Raw genomic sequence first — 15,835 nt, 5'->3', positions numbered from 1 at the left:
ATCTCTTTTGTCAGCTTCCCCTCCTTCCCCATTCTCCTTCTCTGTGGGTGTCCCACAGGGATCCCTCCTTGTCCTCTCCTTTTCTCTTTCTGAGCCTTATCCTTCAATATCTCCATCTGCTCACATGGGATCAGTATCACCTCTGTTCTGATACATTTCTCCACTCCGGCTGTGACAGGTTGGACCCCCCTATTTGGGATGCCACCTGAGGTGCTGCGATCTCACTGAGCCCGCCCTTTCCAGCAGCCTGGGTTTTCACACCCTGTTTTTGCTGTGCTAGGCTCTCAAGCCCTCTTTTGCACACACACACACAGGAAAGGCCACACCCAGCTGCAGACAGACTGAAGTCAGTTCTGTGTGGGAGGATTCACCCAGCACTCACGTGCACACACCCTTTGTGGAGTAAACACAAAGAAATATTGTCTTGCACTGTATAGAAAAATCTTCACAGTGCAAGCTCATAAAAATTCTCCCTCTCCCTCAATGTGAGGAGAGATATGCAAAGCTTCTTGCCCCACCGATAATAATTGCACAAAATGGGTTAAGAATTAAAAAAACAACTTTATTAACTACAAAAGTCAGATTTTAAGTGGTTATATGGGATAACAAAGAGAACAAGGCAGATTACTAAGAAAATAAAACAACACACGCTATTAAACTTAAAATCTTAAAGAGACTGATTTCAAGAAATAACTTCTCACCCTAAGTGTTGTTTAGACAAGTTGCAGAGTTTCTATAGCTTAGAATTCCAGTCATTTCTCTTTACAGACTAGACTCCTGTCTTAGTCTGGACTCAGCCCTTGCTTTTCCCACAGCTCAGTTCCTTTGTCTTTTCAGGTACTCTCAGCAGTCTTTCTTCTTGGGCAGGAAGGCAATGGAGACGAGTCCTGTTTGCCTTACTCCCCAGCCTTAAATAAGATTTACACAAGGCAGGAATCTTTTGTTTCCCAGTCTTGACCTCCCCCCCTCCTTTTAGAGGAAAATTACTAGAAGTCCAAGATGGTGTTTAGTACCAGGTGACAGGACCACCTGATCCAGTAGTGTCACAGGTAGGTCCCAGGACGCCTCTCAGGAAGGAGAGAGATTAGTATCTTCAAAGTCTTATTCTTTCTTCCTAATGGCCCATCATGGCTAGTGGCCTGTTGTCTGGTGAGTGTCTCCCAAATACACACATAGTTGTAATTGTAACATAGTCAATATTCCTAACTTTAGACATAGAAATTATACATGCATAGAAATTAGATAATCGTATTCAGTCAATTCTAACCTTTCGAATGATACCTTACAAGACCCATCTGGCATGAAATATATCTCAGTTATGCCATATCTATATGATAAGCATATTTCCATAAAGAATATGGGGTGTAACATCACACCAGCCCTGTCTCCCGCTGCTCATTCTTGCAGCTGGTGTGGTCTCTCCGGTATCCCGCCTTTTAATGTCTCCTCTGGTGTGAAGCTCAGAGTGCCCAAAACTGAGCTCAGAAATCTTCCCTGCCAAACCCTCTCAGCCAGAGATGCCGCCTGAATAGCCCTTAGTTTCCTTATCTGTGGTGCCTCATGCCCCATTCCCCTCTATACCCATCCACCCCTCTGCCGCCGATGTGTTTCTGCAGCAGAAATCTCAGGGCCTGACTCTATTGTCTTTGCTGGAAGCCTTGGGGAAGATCTGAGAAGGAATTAAATTGTGCTGACACTTACGGCTGTGATGGGAGTGTTGTCTCTTGCTCCCCACTCTGACAGCAGAAGGGGATAGTGCCCATCCTGCTGAAGGAGAATGAGGAGGGAGCTGGAAATAGCTGTGAATTTCCTGCTCATAAACAGCTGTGTGATTTGTCACAGTCAGAGACAAAACTGCAACTGGGGAACTTTGCACACAGGGCCCAGGCCAGGGGAGAGGAGGGAACGGTGTTTTTGTCTCACTTCCCCATCTGTCTGTGGCACTGTGTGGAACAGCAGTGCCACTCTTCCACACTGTACAGTAATAATCAGCCTCATCCTCTGCCAGGGCCCCGGAGATGGTCAGATAGCCGGCATTACTGGATGTGTCTTTGGAACCAGAGAAGCGAGCAGGGACCCCAGAGCCCTGGTACTTGTCGGAATCCGAATAGTAATTCAGCAGGTATCGTGGAGAATTCCCAGGTTTCTGTTGGTACCAGGACATATAGTAGTCAGCGATGCTGGTCCCGCTGCTCCCGGTGCAGGAGAGTTTGACGGTGTTTCCTGGGGACACTGACACTGACGGTGGCTGAGTCACCACAGGCTGCGAGCTGGAACCTGGAAAAGATGGTAGAAACTTATCAACCCCTTCCTGTCTGTGCCCAGCCACTAGTGAGTCTATTTGTGTCTTGGCTTCAGCAGCAACTTATTTAACCCCCTCCCCCCTGTTCTCACCTGTGCACCATGTTCCTAGTAGGATGATGAGGGGAGCCCAGAGCATGGTGAGGCGATTTCGGGCCCTTAGGAGAAAACAGCCAGATCCACTGAGAAGGCCTGACAGTCTCTGCCCCTTATATTGATCCTACTGGGGGAGGAGCATCTAAGCTCCACCTTAATTCTAGTTTCTTCTTATCTGATTGGGTCCTATGATCACAGAGACCTGGGCACGGGAGGAGAGACCATTCCTTAGGGAGGAGCTCCTGCTGTATGAGGTCACTAGCTCAGCTCCACTCCGGCAATGACCGTCTGCCAGGATCCAGGTTTCATTTCGACGCTCGCAGTGGAGGCTGCTGGAGTTCAGACTGTGCGACAGTTTCCATTCTAACCCCTTGTTTTCAGTTATTTGTAACTTTCCCAATCCTTCCCCCTTCAGCCTGTCATTTCCCTGCTTCAAGGTTAGGCGGGGGATGTACTGATCTTCTCGGGACACTCATCTGAGAGGCGGCAGATCCCTGTGCAGACCCCTTCTCTTCTTCAGGCAGAGAGAAGAAACGGAACCAGGCTCTATCCTGGGTGAACACCCGAACTATTGAGCTACGTGTTATGGGGGAGGCTGTCTCCTCCCCAGTCGCCGGGTGTGGAGTTAGGTGGCCTCTGAGCACGCCCACCAGATCAAGTCCCACAGGCAAGGTAGGCAGGGCAGTTTGAGAATCGTGCTAGGGCTTAGGCATGAGCTAGGGCTCGGGTGGAAGGAAGCAGCACACGTGCTCAGAGGCAGAAACACAGGTGCCCAGGGAACTTTTAGAGCAAAAACGTAGCTGCCTAGGGAGTTTAGGCGCCTACAGGGTTGGGCGGCAGCTGAGCAGGGATTTTGTGGATTGCAGTGGTGCCTACAACTGGACTGTAGGCACCTGCATCCCATTGTGGATCTGGCTTGGTGCGGACGGAGTGTGCCCCTGAAGTGTGGGTTGTGGGCCTGTGGCAGGGATGGAGCACACTCATTCTCAGTTCGCTCCCCAGCTCAGCACGGCATGTCTGCTGCGTCAGTGTTGTCTGCACCACCACCTAAACTTCCGCTGGAGTCCTCGTTGTAACAACAGGGCGGGGCAAAGCGGAGGCTCTGGTCACCAAATGACCCCCAAATTGTACCCCAGATGCTATTCCGGGTCTTTCAGAGCACACTAAAATTAAACACAGGTCATTGGCCAGGAGGGGAAGAAGGGAGCTGTACTGCAGGAGCCCTCCGACCATGATCCCAGCTGGTACCCAAGGCCGTCTCCCAGCATACCAACTTCCAAGCCAATCTGACTCTGTCTGGGAACTGTGGAGCACTTTGAAAGTTGACTTTTAAACAGAAAAGCTCCTGCAGCCTTTGCGTGTCTCGCGTGCCTGCTGGCATTCCATGTCTTGCTCACAGCAGCACCACTTCGAACAACCAAAGTGAAAGTCTAACGACGCTTGGATTTTTGGGGTTCGGGGCTGGGTGTTGCTCAGGTCAAGGGGAGGCTAGTGAGATACGATCTATGTGAATGCTGCTCATTTCCCCCCGAGCTTTGTGCAAAAGATAAGTGATTTCCTCCCATCCCAAGAACAAGCGTGAGATATCGATCGGCTGTGGTGTGTCAGTAACTTAAGTGCCTGCTGTCATTGCTCGGCCTGCTCCCATTACCTACAGCATGAGCCGTTGAGAGGGCAAAGAGCAGAAACACTCAGACACGGTCACACATCAAAGGTGATACGACAGTCTAGGAGGTAGCTACACCTTTGCTTGTTGATGGTTTTATACATTAGGAGCATTGCTTTGAATTCAGGGCCTGGACGGGCCTGAGCTAAGCACAGCGTTAATGAGGAACCAAGCAGTAGCTGGATCATGTTGTCCTTGCTCAGAGTCACGAGCAAATTTTGAAGGTAGACAACCGCAGCCCAGTCCAAGTGCAGCTTTTCCAGAGTCAGCAGCCCACGTCTCACTGGTATCGTTCCTGGATTGTGGGAAGAAGCAAGCATCTCTGGATAACATGCGCTAGGAGCTGTTTGCTAAGGAGAACAAAACAAATGAGAAACTGCCACCAGCAATGGCCTCTTTCAGACAGCACCTGAAATGTGCAAATTACCAGTCACATCTACAGAATCCTGCAACAGTCCAGCATCTTCAGGTGTCCCCTGTCAACAACGGATAGGTGATAGCACAGCCCCGGGGCATCCGGTTCCTAAAACAATGGTGCTGACACCTGCTCCAGAACCATCCTCCCCTTTGTGCCCTGTGGCTCTGAGAGTCCCTGTGCAACAAGGAGATGCAAAGGCCACAGGGAAGATTTCGTGTGTTCTGATGCATGTAACTGTGTCAGCAACGAGTGTAGCAAGGGAGTAGTGAGCACGTCAGACACAGATTCTGTGGGGCAGTTGAAATGTTTGAACTATCTGCAAATCACGGTGACTATTTTTGTGAGTAAATATAGCTAGAAGAGGTTTTGCATTAGACATTCAGTAGCTGGTAGTTATATGTTCGGGTTACATAAGAGTATGTGGTTATACCTTGTTATTCACATGATATATTCATATGTAGACATGCTACAACCTTTCTACTAAGAATCATAACTGTTATATAAATAGTTTACATGTACTATCATTGTATTCAGTGATAGTAAGAAGACAATTACAGTCTATCATTGTATTCAGTGATGGTAAGACGGTAATTACAGTTGCAGCTTGTGTGCTTTAGACTTATGTCTCTGGCTGAGCAGATGACATCAAAAATTTGTTTTATAAGTAAAGGTAGGTGATCTTATTATCTGAATAACCTCATAAAAATAGCAGACAGCAAAGCTTTTCTTAAATAAGTCCATTCTATAAATAATAACAATTTTGTTGTATTACATGGGACAAACAAGCTCACGCTGTCGTGTAACTACAGACTTTTGCTTTAATTGAAGGCAAAAAATTACAGGAAAATGCATAAAATATTTCACCTGGTGCTAAATATTTCCCAAACTTTCCAAACCAGTACTATTTTGAGTCCATAATTGCATTATCAATTGTATTTAGAAGCTTTCTGCCAATTTGGGTCAAAATTAAAATAAGTTTCTACAAGTTATGGCCCTTTTGGGGATATTATGATTTTTTCAGATTGGATGCCCGATAACGTCTAAATAGTACGTGATATAGAAAAATGGCACCACTTTCAGCACCTACATCAACCCTAGTGATGACCACCAGATACGTGCCTAACATGTAATCGCCATGAAGTTTTTCTAGCTGCTGGGTTACGCATTAGAGACCAAAATGGGTCTGGGCTGGTAATAAATACTGATAAAGTCACAGGAGATACTGAACAAAATGAAAATGGAAGGGAAGGGCCTTGATTATATTATAAATGAAGATCTCCCTCTAGTGGCGACAGGTACACTTACAGCAATGATGATTTAACAGCTAATTAACAGCATTACCCTCATTACCTAGTCTAATTCCAGCTCCTCCAGTTCTGGGACCTTGGGTCGTGCTTCTTGGCTCAGAGTTTCCTCCTTGAAGACCTTTTAAAGTCCCCAGAAGTTGCTGTGCACCATTGTTGCGTTTGTTTTCTGCCAGCAGTTCCTGCCGATCTTCAAACTCTGCAGCAGGGCCTGCATGCCTCAGAAACTCATAGGGATGGGGTCAGAACTTAGGTGAGGGCTGTGGGGACAGGGAAGGCTGCGAGCAGTGGGGAGCTCACTCACCAAGGCTGGCTGGGGAGTTGTGGCCCCAGGGTTATGGGAGGCTCCTCAGTTTCACCGAACCCCATGTTCTCTGACTCCCCATGGTCCCAAGTCCTGTACATGGGCTTCTGGTAGCCTCCTCAGGTGAGTTGGGCCTCTGCCATGAGGGACTATTGCCAACCAACCCCAAGTGTTCAAAACTCATGGGTCAGGCTCCCCAGAATCCTGGGATTGGCTTAGAACCCCTGAGATTTGTTAAGGGCTGTCGCCTCGGCTCCCTCCTTTTCTCCCTCTGCAGCTGACCCCCGGGTGACCCGTTGTGGGCGCAGTACCACCTGTACGCTAACAACTCTCTGGTATCCTTCTCCCCTGCACAGCTGTCTCCTGTAGTTCCTCTGGCATCTCAGCTGGTCATGTCTCCGCTCATCTCAAGCTCACCATGGCCAAAGCTGAGCTCAGAGATCTTCCCTCCCAGCCCCTCTTATCTGTGCCCTTTCTCTAATCCTCCCTGGCAGCCAGACTCACACGCAGGGGGTGTCTTCACTCCTCCCTCTCCACCGTCAGAAAATCCTCTCGCTTTTTCCTTCATAGTGTTTAAAAACGTTGACCCCTCCTATTCTGTCCCAGTGGCTGCATCAGTTGCTTCGCCCTAATCATCGACCACGAATACTGCAACCTCCAGCGTAGTCCTCTCCAGCCTTTTACAAGCCCAGCTTGACCCCGACCTGTCCACACCAGAGCTTGCCCAGCTCTGCCTTGCTCTCACCCTGGCACTACCCCCCAAAACATCCCCCCAGACTTTCCACTCAGCTGGCAATGAGGGCCTGAAAAGCCCTTTGTTTCCATGCCACTCTCGCCTGATGCCCCTTCCCACTCTCATAGCCATTAACTCCCTCCCCCGTCTCTGGTTGGTCCTACTTAGAAAAGGGAGCCCCTGATGGCCTTCCCTTTGCGGGGGGGCTCGGCAAGATCTTTGAAAGGACCTGAGCCCTGAAGTCACTTGAGTCTGTAAGGGGAGGTGAATTTCTCCCTCTCCCCATTGAAGACCGTGGGGATGTTAACTCCTAGATGGAGTAAACTGCCCCTTCCTCATGCTGCAGAAGAATAATGAGGAGGGAACACTTGTGAGGGAGTGAATTTCCTTGTGATGAGCAGTTGTCTGTGTGAGGTGTTATTAGCACAGACCAAACTCTGCAGCAGGGGCCGTTTTGCCTAGGCCACACGGAGCCCAGGCTGGGAGAGGGAGGTTTTTGTCTCACCTCCCCATCTGACTGTGTCACTGTGACAAGCACTGTTGTGCCACACAGCACAGTAATAATCAGCCTCATCCTCCACAAGGGTGCCAGAGATGGTCAGATAGCCGGTGTTGCTGGACAGCTCCGGCTATCTGACCATCTCCGGCACCCTTGTGGAGGATGCAGAGAAGCGAGAGAAGCAGAGCAGGGACCCCAGAGCCCTGGTGCTTGTCGGAATCTGACTTGTATCTCAGCAGGGATCGTGGAGAATTCCCAGGTTGCTGCTGGTCCCAGGACACAGTGTAGCCACTGGTTCTGGTCCCACTGCTCATGGTGCAGGAGAGTTTCACGATGTTTCCTGGGGACACTGACACTGAGGGCAGCTGCGTCACCACAGACTGCTAGCTGGAACCTGGAAAAATATTGTAGAGACCTGTTAATCCCTCCCTGTCCGTCCCCAGTCACTAGTGACACAGTGTGTGCACTGGCTTCAGCAGTAACGTCACTGTGTATTTAACCCACTCCCCCTGTTCTCACCTGTGCACCACGTCCCCAGCAGGAGGAGGAGGGGAGCCCAGAGCATGGTGAGGAGATTTCAGGCCCGTGGGAGAAAACCAGCCAAATCCACTGAGAATCCCGCAGAGTATCCGCCCCTTATATTGATCCTCCTGCGGGAGTAGCCTCCATGCTCTGCCTTTATGCTAATTGGCTGTCGTCTGATTGGTCCCTATGATCGCAGAGAGATAGCCATATGGGAGAGGAGACCAATCCTTTGGGGAGAAGCTCCTGCTGTATAAGTCACTGGTTTAGTTGCACTTCCACAGGGCTGACTCTCCAAGGGTGAATCTGAGCGCTCACAGGGGCGGCTGTTGGAGGTTAGACTGTGGGATGGTTTCCATTCTAAACACTTGTTTTCAGCAGTTTGTAACTTTCCCAACCCTTCCTCTTTTGACCTGGCAGTTCCCAGATTTGCATGAAGGCTCACACTTGGTTCACAGGTTGAGCAAACACAACTCATGAGTGTCTGGGAATGAGGAGAGTGAAATGGAGACACTCTGCCCATGATTGAAAAGTCAAAAGCAAAACTAGGGAGTGGGAAGGGGAGACTGTAGGGCGCAGGGAGTCAGCAGATGATACGGGAGGGTGAGGTTTCTGTGACTGGGGATGCATGTGCTTAGTAGCTGTTCTTTGCCAGCAGCCACAGTTTCTCTGCTCTCCAGGTCATACGGCAGGGATGCAGGTGTTTTGGCTTCTTTATTGGGGATCTTTATGGGGTGATAATACACATGGGAGACTTGGGACTAATGAGGAACCTTGTCCTCTGTCTGGGGGCAGTGGAAGGGCATGGAGATTCTGTGGGATGGCAATCTACCTGCCACATTGCCCACCAACTCAAACCTGAGAACCATCAACACCAGGCCCGATACAGGACAGCCCTGAAGTACCTGCTGATCGGTAAATACGTGCTAATTGCTGTCCTGAGGAGGGATGCTTTCCTGAATCAGGACCTGAAATGTCAAAAATTGGTTACTAAAGAGTTGCTTGTTTCCATATTGGCTTGGGGAGGGTGGAGCTAGACTCTATCCCATAATGCTCAGAGTCCCCACCTCTCAGGAGGGTTTCAGTGGGTTCGGTGCAGTCCCATAAGCCACATGAAGAAGTCAGTTTGGGGCTGGATAAAGGAGTTTGCTGATGTTCCTCTGAGCAGAGCTGATCTCACCCGCAGGGTGCTGTTGCAGACAGGCTGGTGGAGGGAGGGGAACTCTCAGATCCCTCCCCCGGTGTCCAGACTGCAGCAGGGGGAGGAGGGAATCAGAGCAGGACATTACAGCCTCCCAGCAAATATTTACCCCCAGTTTACTTCTGTGATGTTCATGGTTTCAAAGACTAAATCTGACTCTGCTCTCGCCTGGAGGCTGGAGCTCGCCCCGGGGGCTCCTTGTCGGGGGCTGCTCCCCTCCTGGCAGCAGGCGGGAGAGCTCTCCAGCATTACAGTGCACTTTTCAGGATGGTCCACATTTCAGCTGGATCCTGTTCCCTCGTTGTGCCAAGCCAGGCATGTTCTGCAGTCCCTGGCGTGTCTCCTGCACAGAGCATCCATTCGCCGCAAGACATGACACAGCTCCATGAGCTCACGAGATCTATTGTCCCCTCCACTTGCCACTCTTCAGAGCTCTGTGCACATCACAGCCCTTATCACTGACCATCGCTAATGTGACAGACCCCAGCCTCAGCCACACCGCCATTCAGAGGGCAGGTGTGAGATCTATGCGTTGACGAGTCTGTCTCTAACCACCAGACCACACTGCCATCCAGGGCCAGAGTAAAATCCTGATCTCCAGCACTCTACCAAATAGCTGGGTAACCTACTGGCAAACTCTGTGCTGCTTCCCCTTCTAGCCTGGATAAAGTGTAACAGTTACTCGTACAGCTCAAGGGAGAAAGGTCAGTGCTGGAAATCTGAAAATCCAGGCTTCAAACCCTGCATATTACCCAGGCGGGGAGTCCCTATAGTACAGGAGATGGTATTTGGTTTTCCAGATTTCTTTTAAAGAACTGATTATTCAAGTCACACATTAAGGAAACATCTCTAAGCCAATATCGTTTTAGATGGTCTGATAATGGTTATTTGTATTATAATGAACATTTATCGTAATCTGTCAATTATGGTGTGATGTCCCAGAACACACAACGGTTCCTTGTTCTGGCCCTTTGTCACACGTATGGATTGTTTGCATCCCGCATTGGCTGTTATGGCCGGTGTGATCGGCAGTGGCCACACTGAGGCTTCTGGAGGCATAAGCAGGGGACTATTAGGTAGGAGTGGGAAGGTGGTTTTACCTCTGTCTATGGCATTGGTGAGACCATTTCTGGAATACTTTGTCCAGTGCTGATGTCCCTACTTCAAACAAGAGGTTGAAAAGTTGGAAAGGGTTCAGAAAAGAACTACAAGAATGATTTGAGGTCTGGAAACAGGCCTCACTGTGAGAGACTTAATAAGCGCAATCTATTTAGTTTACCCAAGAGCAGGTGAAGAGGTGACAAGGCCCACAAGTGCCTACATGGGGAAGAGTTTTCTCACAGTAGACAGCTCGCTAATCTAGCACAAAAAGGCAGAGCAAGGTCCAGTGGGTGGGAGATGAAGCTAGACAAAGTCAGACTAGAACTAAGGTGCAAATTGTATCTGTGTAGGAGAAGGGAGATGGTGAGGGCAAGCTGCCCAGGCAGTGACCAGAGAAGTGACCGAGAATATTCCCGCCCTGCTGCCAGCATGGAGGTCAGCCCAACACTTTAGGGAGATTCATTAAAAAGACAAGTGGTTGATTAGGGGGGATAGAAATAACTGGGACTCGGGGTACTAGAACCTGAGACACCACCCCTTTGCTAAAGCACTGTTTGTTACTCAACCATCTAACGCCTCTGGATCTGACCTGCCCCTTGTGTACTGTCAGGATGTGGGAGGACTAGGACAGTCCTCCCGCCAGCAGGGCTCAGAGATCCTGGGTTGGGAGCGGGGCTAATTCCACTGTCCTGCCTCTCGGAGGAAGGTTTTCCCCCGTGGGACAGACTGTATAACTTCTCTGTCGGGCCCTGACAGGAGTGGGGGGTGATCTGTGCTTGGAAGTGCATGTTTGGGAAACAGGCCCCAGCCATGTCCTTTTGCCGGGGGAGAGCTGACGTCACCAGGGGAGATATCTGGGCAGGCAATTGGTGGGGCAATAAGACAGAGCCAGGCAGCAGGAGGGGCACCAGGTGTTCCGGTCAGTGTTTAACCAGCCCATAGGTGAGGGCACACTGCTTACAAATACGTCCTCCTCCCAGCCCCTCCTTCCTAAATACTGTCTGGATAAAAGCCCTGCAGTGTAGGGAGCTCTCCACGGGGTCAGCGAGGAGGTGACTTGTACTCCACAGCTGGCAGGAAAGGTTTCTGGGTTGACTAGAAACAATCTCCTTTCATGCACCTTGGCAGGCGCGCGCATTAAAGAAAATAACGTGACCGGTTCCCTTTGAAAGGGGAGGTTTGTGTCTCACTTCCCCGTCTGGCTGTGTCACCGTGAGGCTGATCACTGCTGCTGTCGTACACCTGACAGTAATAATCAGCCTCGTCCTGCGCCTGGACTCCAGTGATGGTTAACGTGGCCGTGTTACCGGAGTTGGCGCCAGAGAATCGATCGGGGATTCCGGAGGGTCTCTCACTATCTGCATATATAATGAGTAGGGGTGCGCTGCCAGGTTTCTGTTGGTACCACTGCACACTCTTGCTACCAATGTTGCTTCCCGAACAGGTGAGTTGAGCGTTTTGCCCTGGAGACACAGAGACTGAAGGCGGCTGAGTCACCACGTACCGGGCCAGAGAACCTGAGACAGGAGGAGAAAACATTGTGTTAAAATAACTTAGCAACAGTGACTTTATCCCCAGTTAACATGCTCTGCAGGCAGCCAGGGGGAAAGCTCTCCCCTTTGTAGATACCTGAGCAGTACGTGAGCAGCGCGAGGAGCAGAGGGGCCCAGGCCATGGTGGATCCAGACGAGCTCGGCTTCCTGAGGCAAACGGGTCTGTGGCGGGGATCCTCCCACTCTCTCTTAAACCCCCAGAGCTGGAGAACGGCCCCTTCATGCAAATCTGCTCCCTGCTCATTGGCTGCTCAAGCATCTTCATTCACCCATATGAGAGGGGCAGACACAGGGGCCAGTCTCTAGACCCCGTTCTTCTCTGTTTTTCACCAGTGTAAATCCAGGGTAACTCCACTGAAGTTCATGCAGCCAAACTGTTGTACAAACGGTGTAAGTGAGAGGCGAATCAGGGCCTCTCTGCGTAAATTCAAACATTTAACGAAGTATAAATATCATCCAGAGCCAAAGGCGTCCTGCTGAGTCACTGAAGCACACAGAGCCCATTGTTCATAGCCATAAAAGGATCCTTAACACATTAGGGTTAGAAATATCCTATCCACACAGGCACTGCATTGGGGGTACTTTTATATACCTGGGGACCACCCACTGCACCTTATAAAGTCTTCTGCCGTGTTAGGAAAGGAAGCTCCTGGTCTAATTGTATGGGAGGATAATAATCCATAGTTCGCTGTTGGATAGTTACACACAGGGCAGTTCTGGACGCAAAGGGCTGAGTCTGATAGCGAGAGACCTGCACTTGGAGAGGGGATCTATGCCACTGGATTGTAGGCTAGAAGAGGAAAGGGAGGACTTTAGTTCCGGGGGAGTTCTGGTGGATTTCACTCTGGGCAGGTTTTTGCTCAGCGCCCAAGTCCAGACCCATGCTTAGCCATTCTCAGCAGATGTAGGGTGACCCTACGTCCCGTTTTGGCTGGGACAGTCCCTTTTCTAAGCCCTATTCCGGCTGTCCCAAATTGATCAGTTGGCAGAGCAAACAGGGCAAATGCCCACTTTTGTCAAAAAAGTGGGGTGTGGAGGAATGTACGGGGGGCGAATAGCAATTGCAGCTCCACACAGGGCGGGAGGGCAGGACTTGTGCAGGGGGCAGGCAGGGCTTGAGCGAGCAGCAATGCCAGCCCCAGCCTCGTGCAGGGTGTGGGGGCCAGGAAGGGCTCAGGCGAGCAGTGAAGCCTGCTCCAGCCTTGTGCGGGGGTGGGCAGGCAGGGCTTGGGCTCAGACCAACCCCGTGTGGGTGGGGTGCGGGAGAGGAGGGTCTCGGGCTAGCCCCACATGGTGTCCCATTTTCCCTTTGGGACATATGGTCACCCTAAACAGATGGGAAAATGTATCAGGAACTACCTAGAAAGCATCGTCCCAAGAGATCAATGAAGTGCAGTACTTCTTTGTAGAGTTTATTGGAGTCTGTATATTTCATATGGGCTCCTGATATGATCCTTGTCTGCCTGCACTGACCTTCCTCCTATTCACAACCTCTCTCGTTGTCCCTAGTCACCCATAACGAAACTAGGGAATGAGAAGATACCAGGGAAAGGGACATACTGCAGACAGGAGGTGGGGGCGCTGGAACTCCAAAGCAGACTATTTGAGAGGAAGCAGGAGCTGTAGGTTAGACGAGTGCTCTGGGAGTCAGACAATACAGGTTTGATTCCCAGCCCTGCCACAGACATGCTGTATGACCATGTGGCCAAAGTTTAACCCTTTCTGAGCCCAAATTTCCTCATCAACAAAACAAGGCTCCTATATTATCTTGGAGGTTTATACCACCACCCATAACCACAGCATCTGAGCCCCTGCCATGTAATACTGATAGCAACGATGAAGACCCTCATGGAGTCTTTGACCCTACTCAGGGTAGAAACTCTGCAGGGGGCAGGGTTTGTGGATGAGATTTTTTAGATTTCATTCATTTACTTTTCATGGTTTGTCAGGTTTTTGTTTGGCTGGGATTTGTGGATAGAAGGGGGTGTCATGGTTATGAATGTCATTCTTATTGTAGAAAGGCCTTGCTCATACTCTGCATGGGTACTGTGAACTGTAAGTCAGTAACCTCTGTAGAGAGCCCGCGGTTCTTGAAAGGAACGTGCTACAAAATGCAGCTCATTAGTATTTAGTAATAGTACATTCCTTAGGGGGATTTCCAGTAGTTATAAATGTGAGATTTCTTACTATAGATAAAATGCCCCTGTAATCTAGACACACTTCTGTATCTCAGCAGCTTGTAGCAGAAAGGGTCGTTAGAACGAGCTCTGGATATTCTCTTATCTTTGACATGTTATAGATCACGCGCTCCTCCTAGTGGTTACATTTCTACCGTCATTTCTATTATGAATGTTATTACTTAACAGGCAGCCTTGCTCCCTGCGGGGCGTGTGGGGAGGCAGATGGGGGACACAGACCGAGAAGAGCTGTTCCCTTGCAGGCCAGGGAGAAACTGAAACACAAACACAGGAGACTCTCACCTGCTCTGGGGCTGCTTTACAAACTCAGAGCCGGGTCATCAAAACGTCTGTGAAACCTCAGAACAAACCTGGACCGGTTAATGGGTTGACAGTGAAATCACTGCAGACCCCTGGTGTCCAGACAAAACCAGGTGGAGCCCAGTGGCCGGGACTCAGATTTACTTTGAGAGTTTGGGAGTTCACTTGACACCGAACCAGCAAGGAAAAGGTGGAAGGGCCTGACGCCACCAGCACCAGACCCAACAAACTCCTGACTCCCTGCACAAGGACACAGTGAGCGTCACGCAGTCAAGTCTCTCAGTGTCACAGCCAGAGCCCACCCTCTGCAGCCAGTGCAGCTGCCAGCTCGGACCCGGGCCGGGGAGGATGCGATTTGCTCAGGGGTTGTTTCTGTCTCATTTCCCCCTGTGGGTGTGTCAGGGTGAGACACTCCCCCGCTGCCATAGCACACAGCACAGTAACAATCAGCCTCGTCCTCTGCCTAGACATTGGTGATGGTCAAATACCAAACGTTGCTGGAGCTCTCCTTGGACCCTGAGAATCGGTCGGGGACCCCAGAACCTCTGCTCATGCGGCTACAGTAAGAGAGCAGGTGTCGCAGAGCGCTGCCAGGCGTCAGTTGCAGCCAGGTCTGGTCATAGCTCTGCACAGTGACCCCACTGCCCATGGAACAGGAGATTTTCACTGTCTGTCCGGGGTACGCGGTCATGGAGGGCGGCTGAGTCAGGACAGGCTGGGTGCTGGAGGCTGGGGATACAACGGCCTTATATCAACCCTCCAGGGTGAGGGAGCTTCCAAGCTCCACCCTCTATGCTAATCCGCTCTCTTCGGCTGGCCTGTGTCACCACCGGGAGATGGCGATGGGGGTGGGGTCTGACCTTCCATGAGAAGCTCCTGGCTTATAACAGCGCTTTCCGTTGTGGTCCAGTAGTACCCACAGCTGGTCAAGCGTGTGATGGAAGCAGCATAGACATTTCCACAAGGAGACCTAAAACCCCGGAGCTCTGCTCAGAGTTAAACCTACAGCACTGACGGTGCGACAGGTGGGGGTGGAAACTGGGTATATTCTGGTTCAATGATCTGCATGACCAAAGAGTGTCGCAGAACTGAGCCCAGCTGATGAAGACGGAAAAGACAAGTTGAGGCTTCCCCACAGGAGATTGGCTTATGACAATATCTAGATCAGAGTCACCCCACAAGGGGTATTTCCCCCCCAGAGATTAAAAAAAAGACAAGAAGTTGTTCTCCAGGGGTCCAAGACAGTCACACTGGTGCCACCAAGGAGGCCGAAAGAGCTGGAGACACGTCATATAGAAGGGATATAATGTAGGAACAGAAATAATCCACCCACAAACTGCTTTGGAACCAAAGACACCCCACTCCCCCCGCAACTGCCGTCATGGAGCTTTGAGACTTGCCCTGCCCAGAAACTTGAGGCGAGGGAGCTATTAATTGCATTTTATTCTTTTCCCTCTTCACAAATTAGCCAGAAACCTATTTGGACTGTTATAAAATTGGTTGTTATTTAGAATTGTTTAACAGACAGTTCCCGTGAGCTTGTTTCAGTCCACTAGACGGTCATACACTATTCACTTTGATTCATTATTCATGATATCTGACTGGTCCCCTCAGTCACATGGTCTTATTTCTGCTTTTC

At 50.3% G+C, this 15,835-nt stretch overlaps 6 protein-coding genes and 1 gene segment (V, D, J or C); all 7 read right to left on the bottom strand.

The window, feature by feature from the left end:
* LOC102937026 (immunoglobulin lambda-1 light chain) overlaps nt 1–15,835 on the bottom strand; it is a 537,592-nt gene that overhangs the window by 190,383 nt on the left and 331,374 nt on the right. The window lies entirely within an intron of this gene.
* The window catches only part of LOC102941305 (immunoglobulin lambda variable 3-21), a 550,568-nt gene that overhangs the window by 211,227 nt on the left and 323,506 nt on the right, over nt 1–15,835 (bottom strand). For 2 of the 7 annotated variants that reach the window (XM_043529716.1, XM_043529718.1), the window contains exons 1-2: nt 11,775–11,859; nt 11,362–11,662 (exon numbers count right to left, since the gene is read on the bottom strand). The exons of 3 other annotated variants lie outside the window; for them this stretch is intronic. In XM_043529716.1, coding sequence (XP_043385651.1) covers nt 11,362–11,662; nt 11,775–11,820 — 347 coding nt within the window. In that variant the 5' untranslated portion in view covers nt 11,821–11,859. Of the gene's footprint in view, nt 1–11,361; nt 11,663–11,774; nt 11,860–15,835 lie in introns of those variants that run through there. 2 more of the 7 variants (XM_037878917.2, XM_043529719.1) reach the window with 1 other exon arrangement.
* LOC122461352 (immunoglobulin lambda-1 light chain-like) overlaps nt 1–15,835 on the bottom strand; it is a 567,620-nt gene that overhangs the window by 239,724 nt on the left and 312,061 nt on the right. The gene's annotated exons all lie outside the window — the stretch shown is intronic.
* The window catches only part of LOC102941083 (immunoglobulin lambda-1 light chain), a 389,283-nt gene that overhangs the window by 182,555 nt on the left and 190,893 nt on the right, over nt 1–15,835 (bottom strand). The gene's annotated exons all lie outside the window — the stretch shown is intronic.
* Nucleotides 1–15,835, bottom strand: part of LOC122463057 (immunoglobulin lambda-1 light chain-like) — a 375,063-nt gene that overhangs the window by 203,404 nt on the left and 155,824 nt on the right. The window lies entirely within an intron of this gene.
* LOC102935130 (immunoglobulin lambda-1 light chain-like) overlaps nt 1–15,835 on the bottom strand; it is a 376,593-nt gene that overhangs the window by 225,668 nt on the left and 135,090 nt on the right. The gene's annotated exons all lie outside the window — the stretch shown is intronic.
* Nucleotides 1–15,835, bottom strand: part of LOC119563806 — a 331,177-nt gene that overhangs the window by 233,490 nt on the left and 81,852 nt on the right.

Source organism: Chelonia mydas, chromosome 15 (assembly GCF_015237465.2).
Source record: "Chelonia mydas isolate rCheMyd1 chromosome 15, rCheMyd1.pri.v2, whole genome shotgun sequence".
In the NCBI taxonomy this organism is placed as follows: domain Eukaryota; kingdom Metazoa; phylum Chordata; order Testudines; family Cheloniidae; genus Chelonia; species Chelonia mydas.
This window is presented reverse-complemented; position numbering and strand designations above follow the sequence as displayed.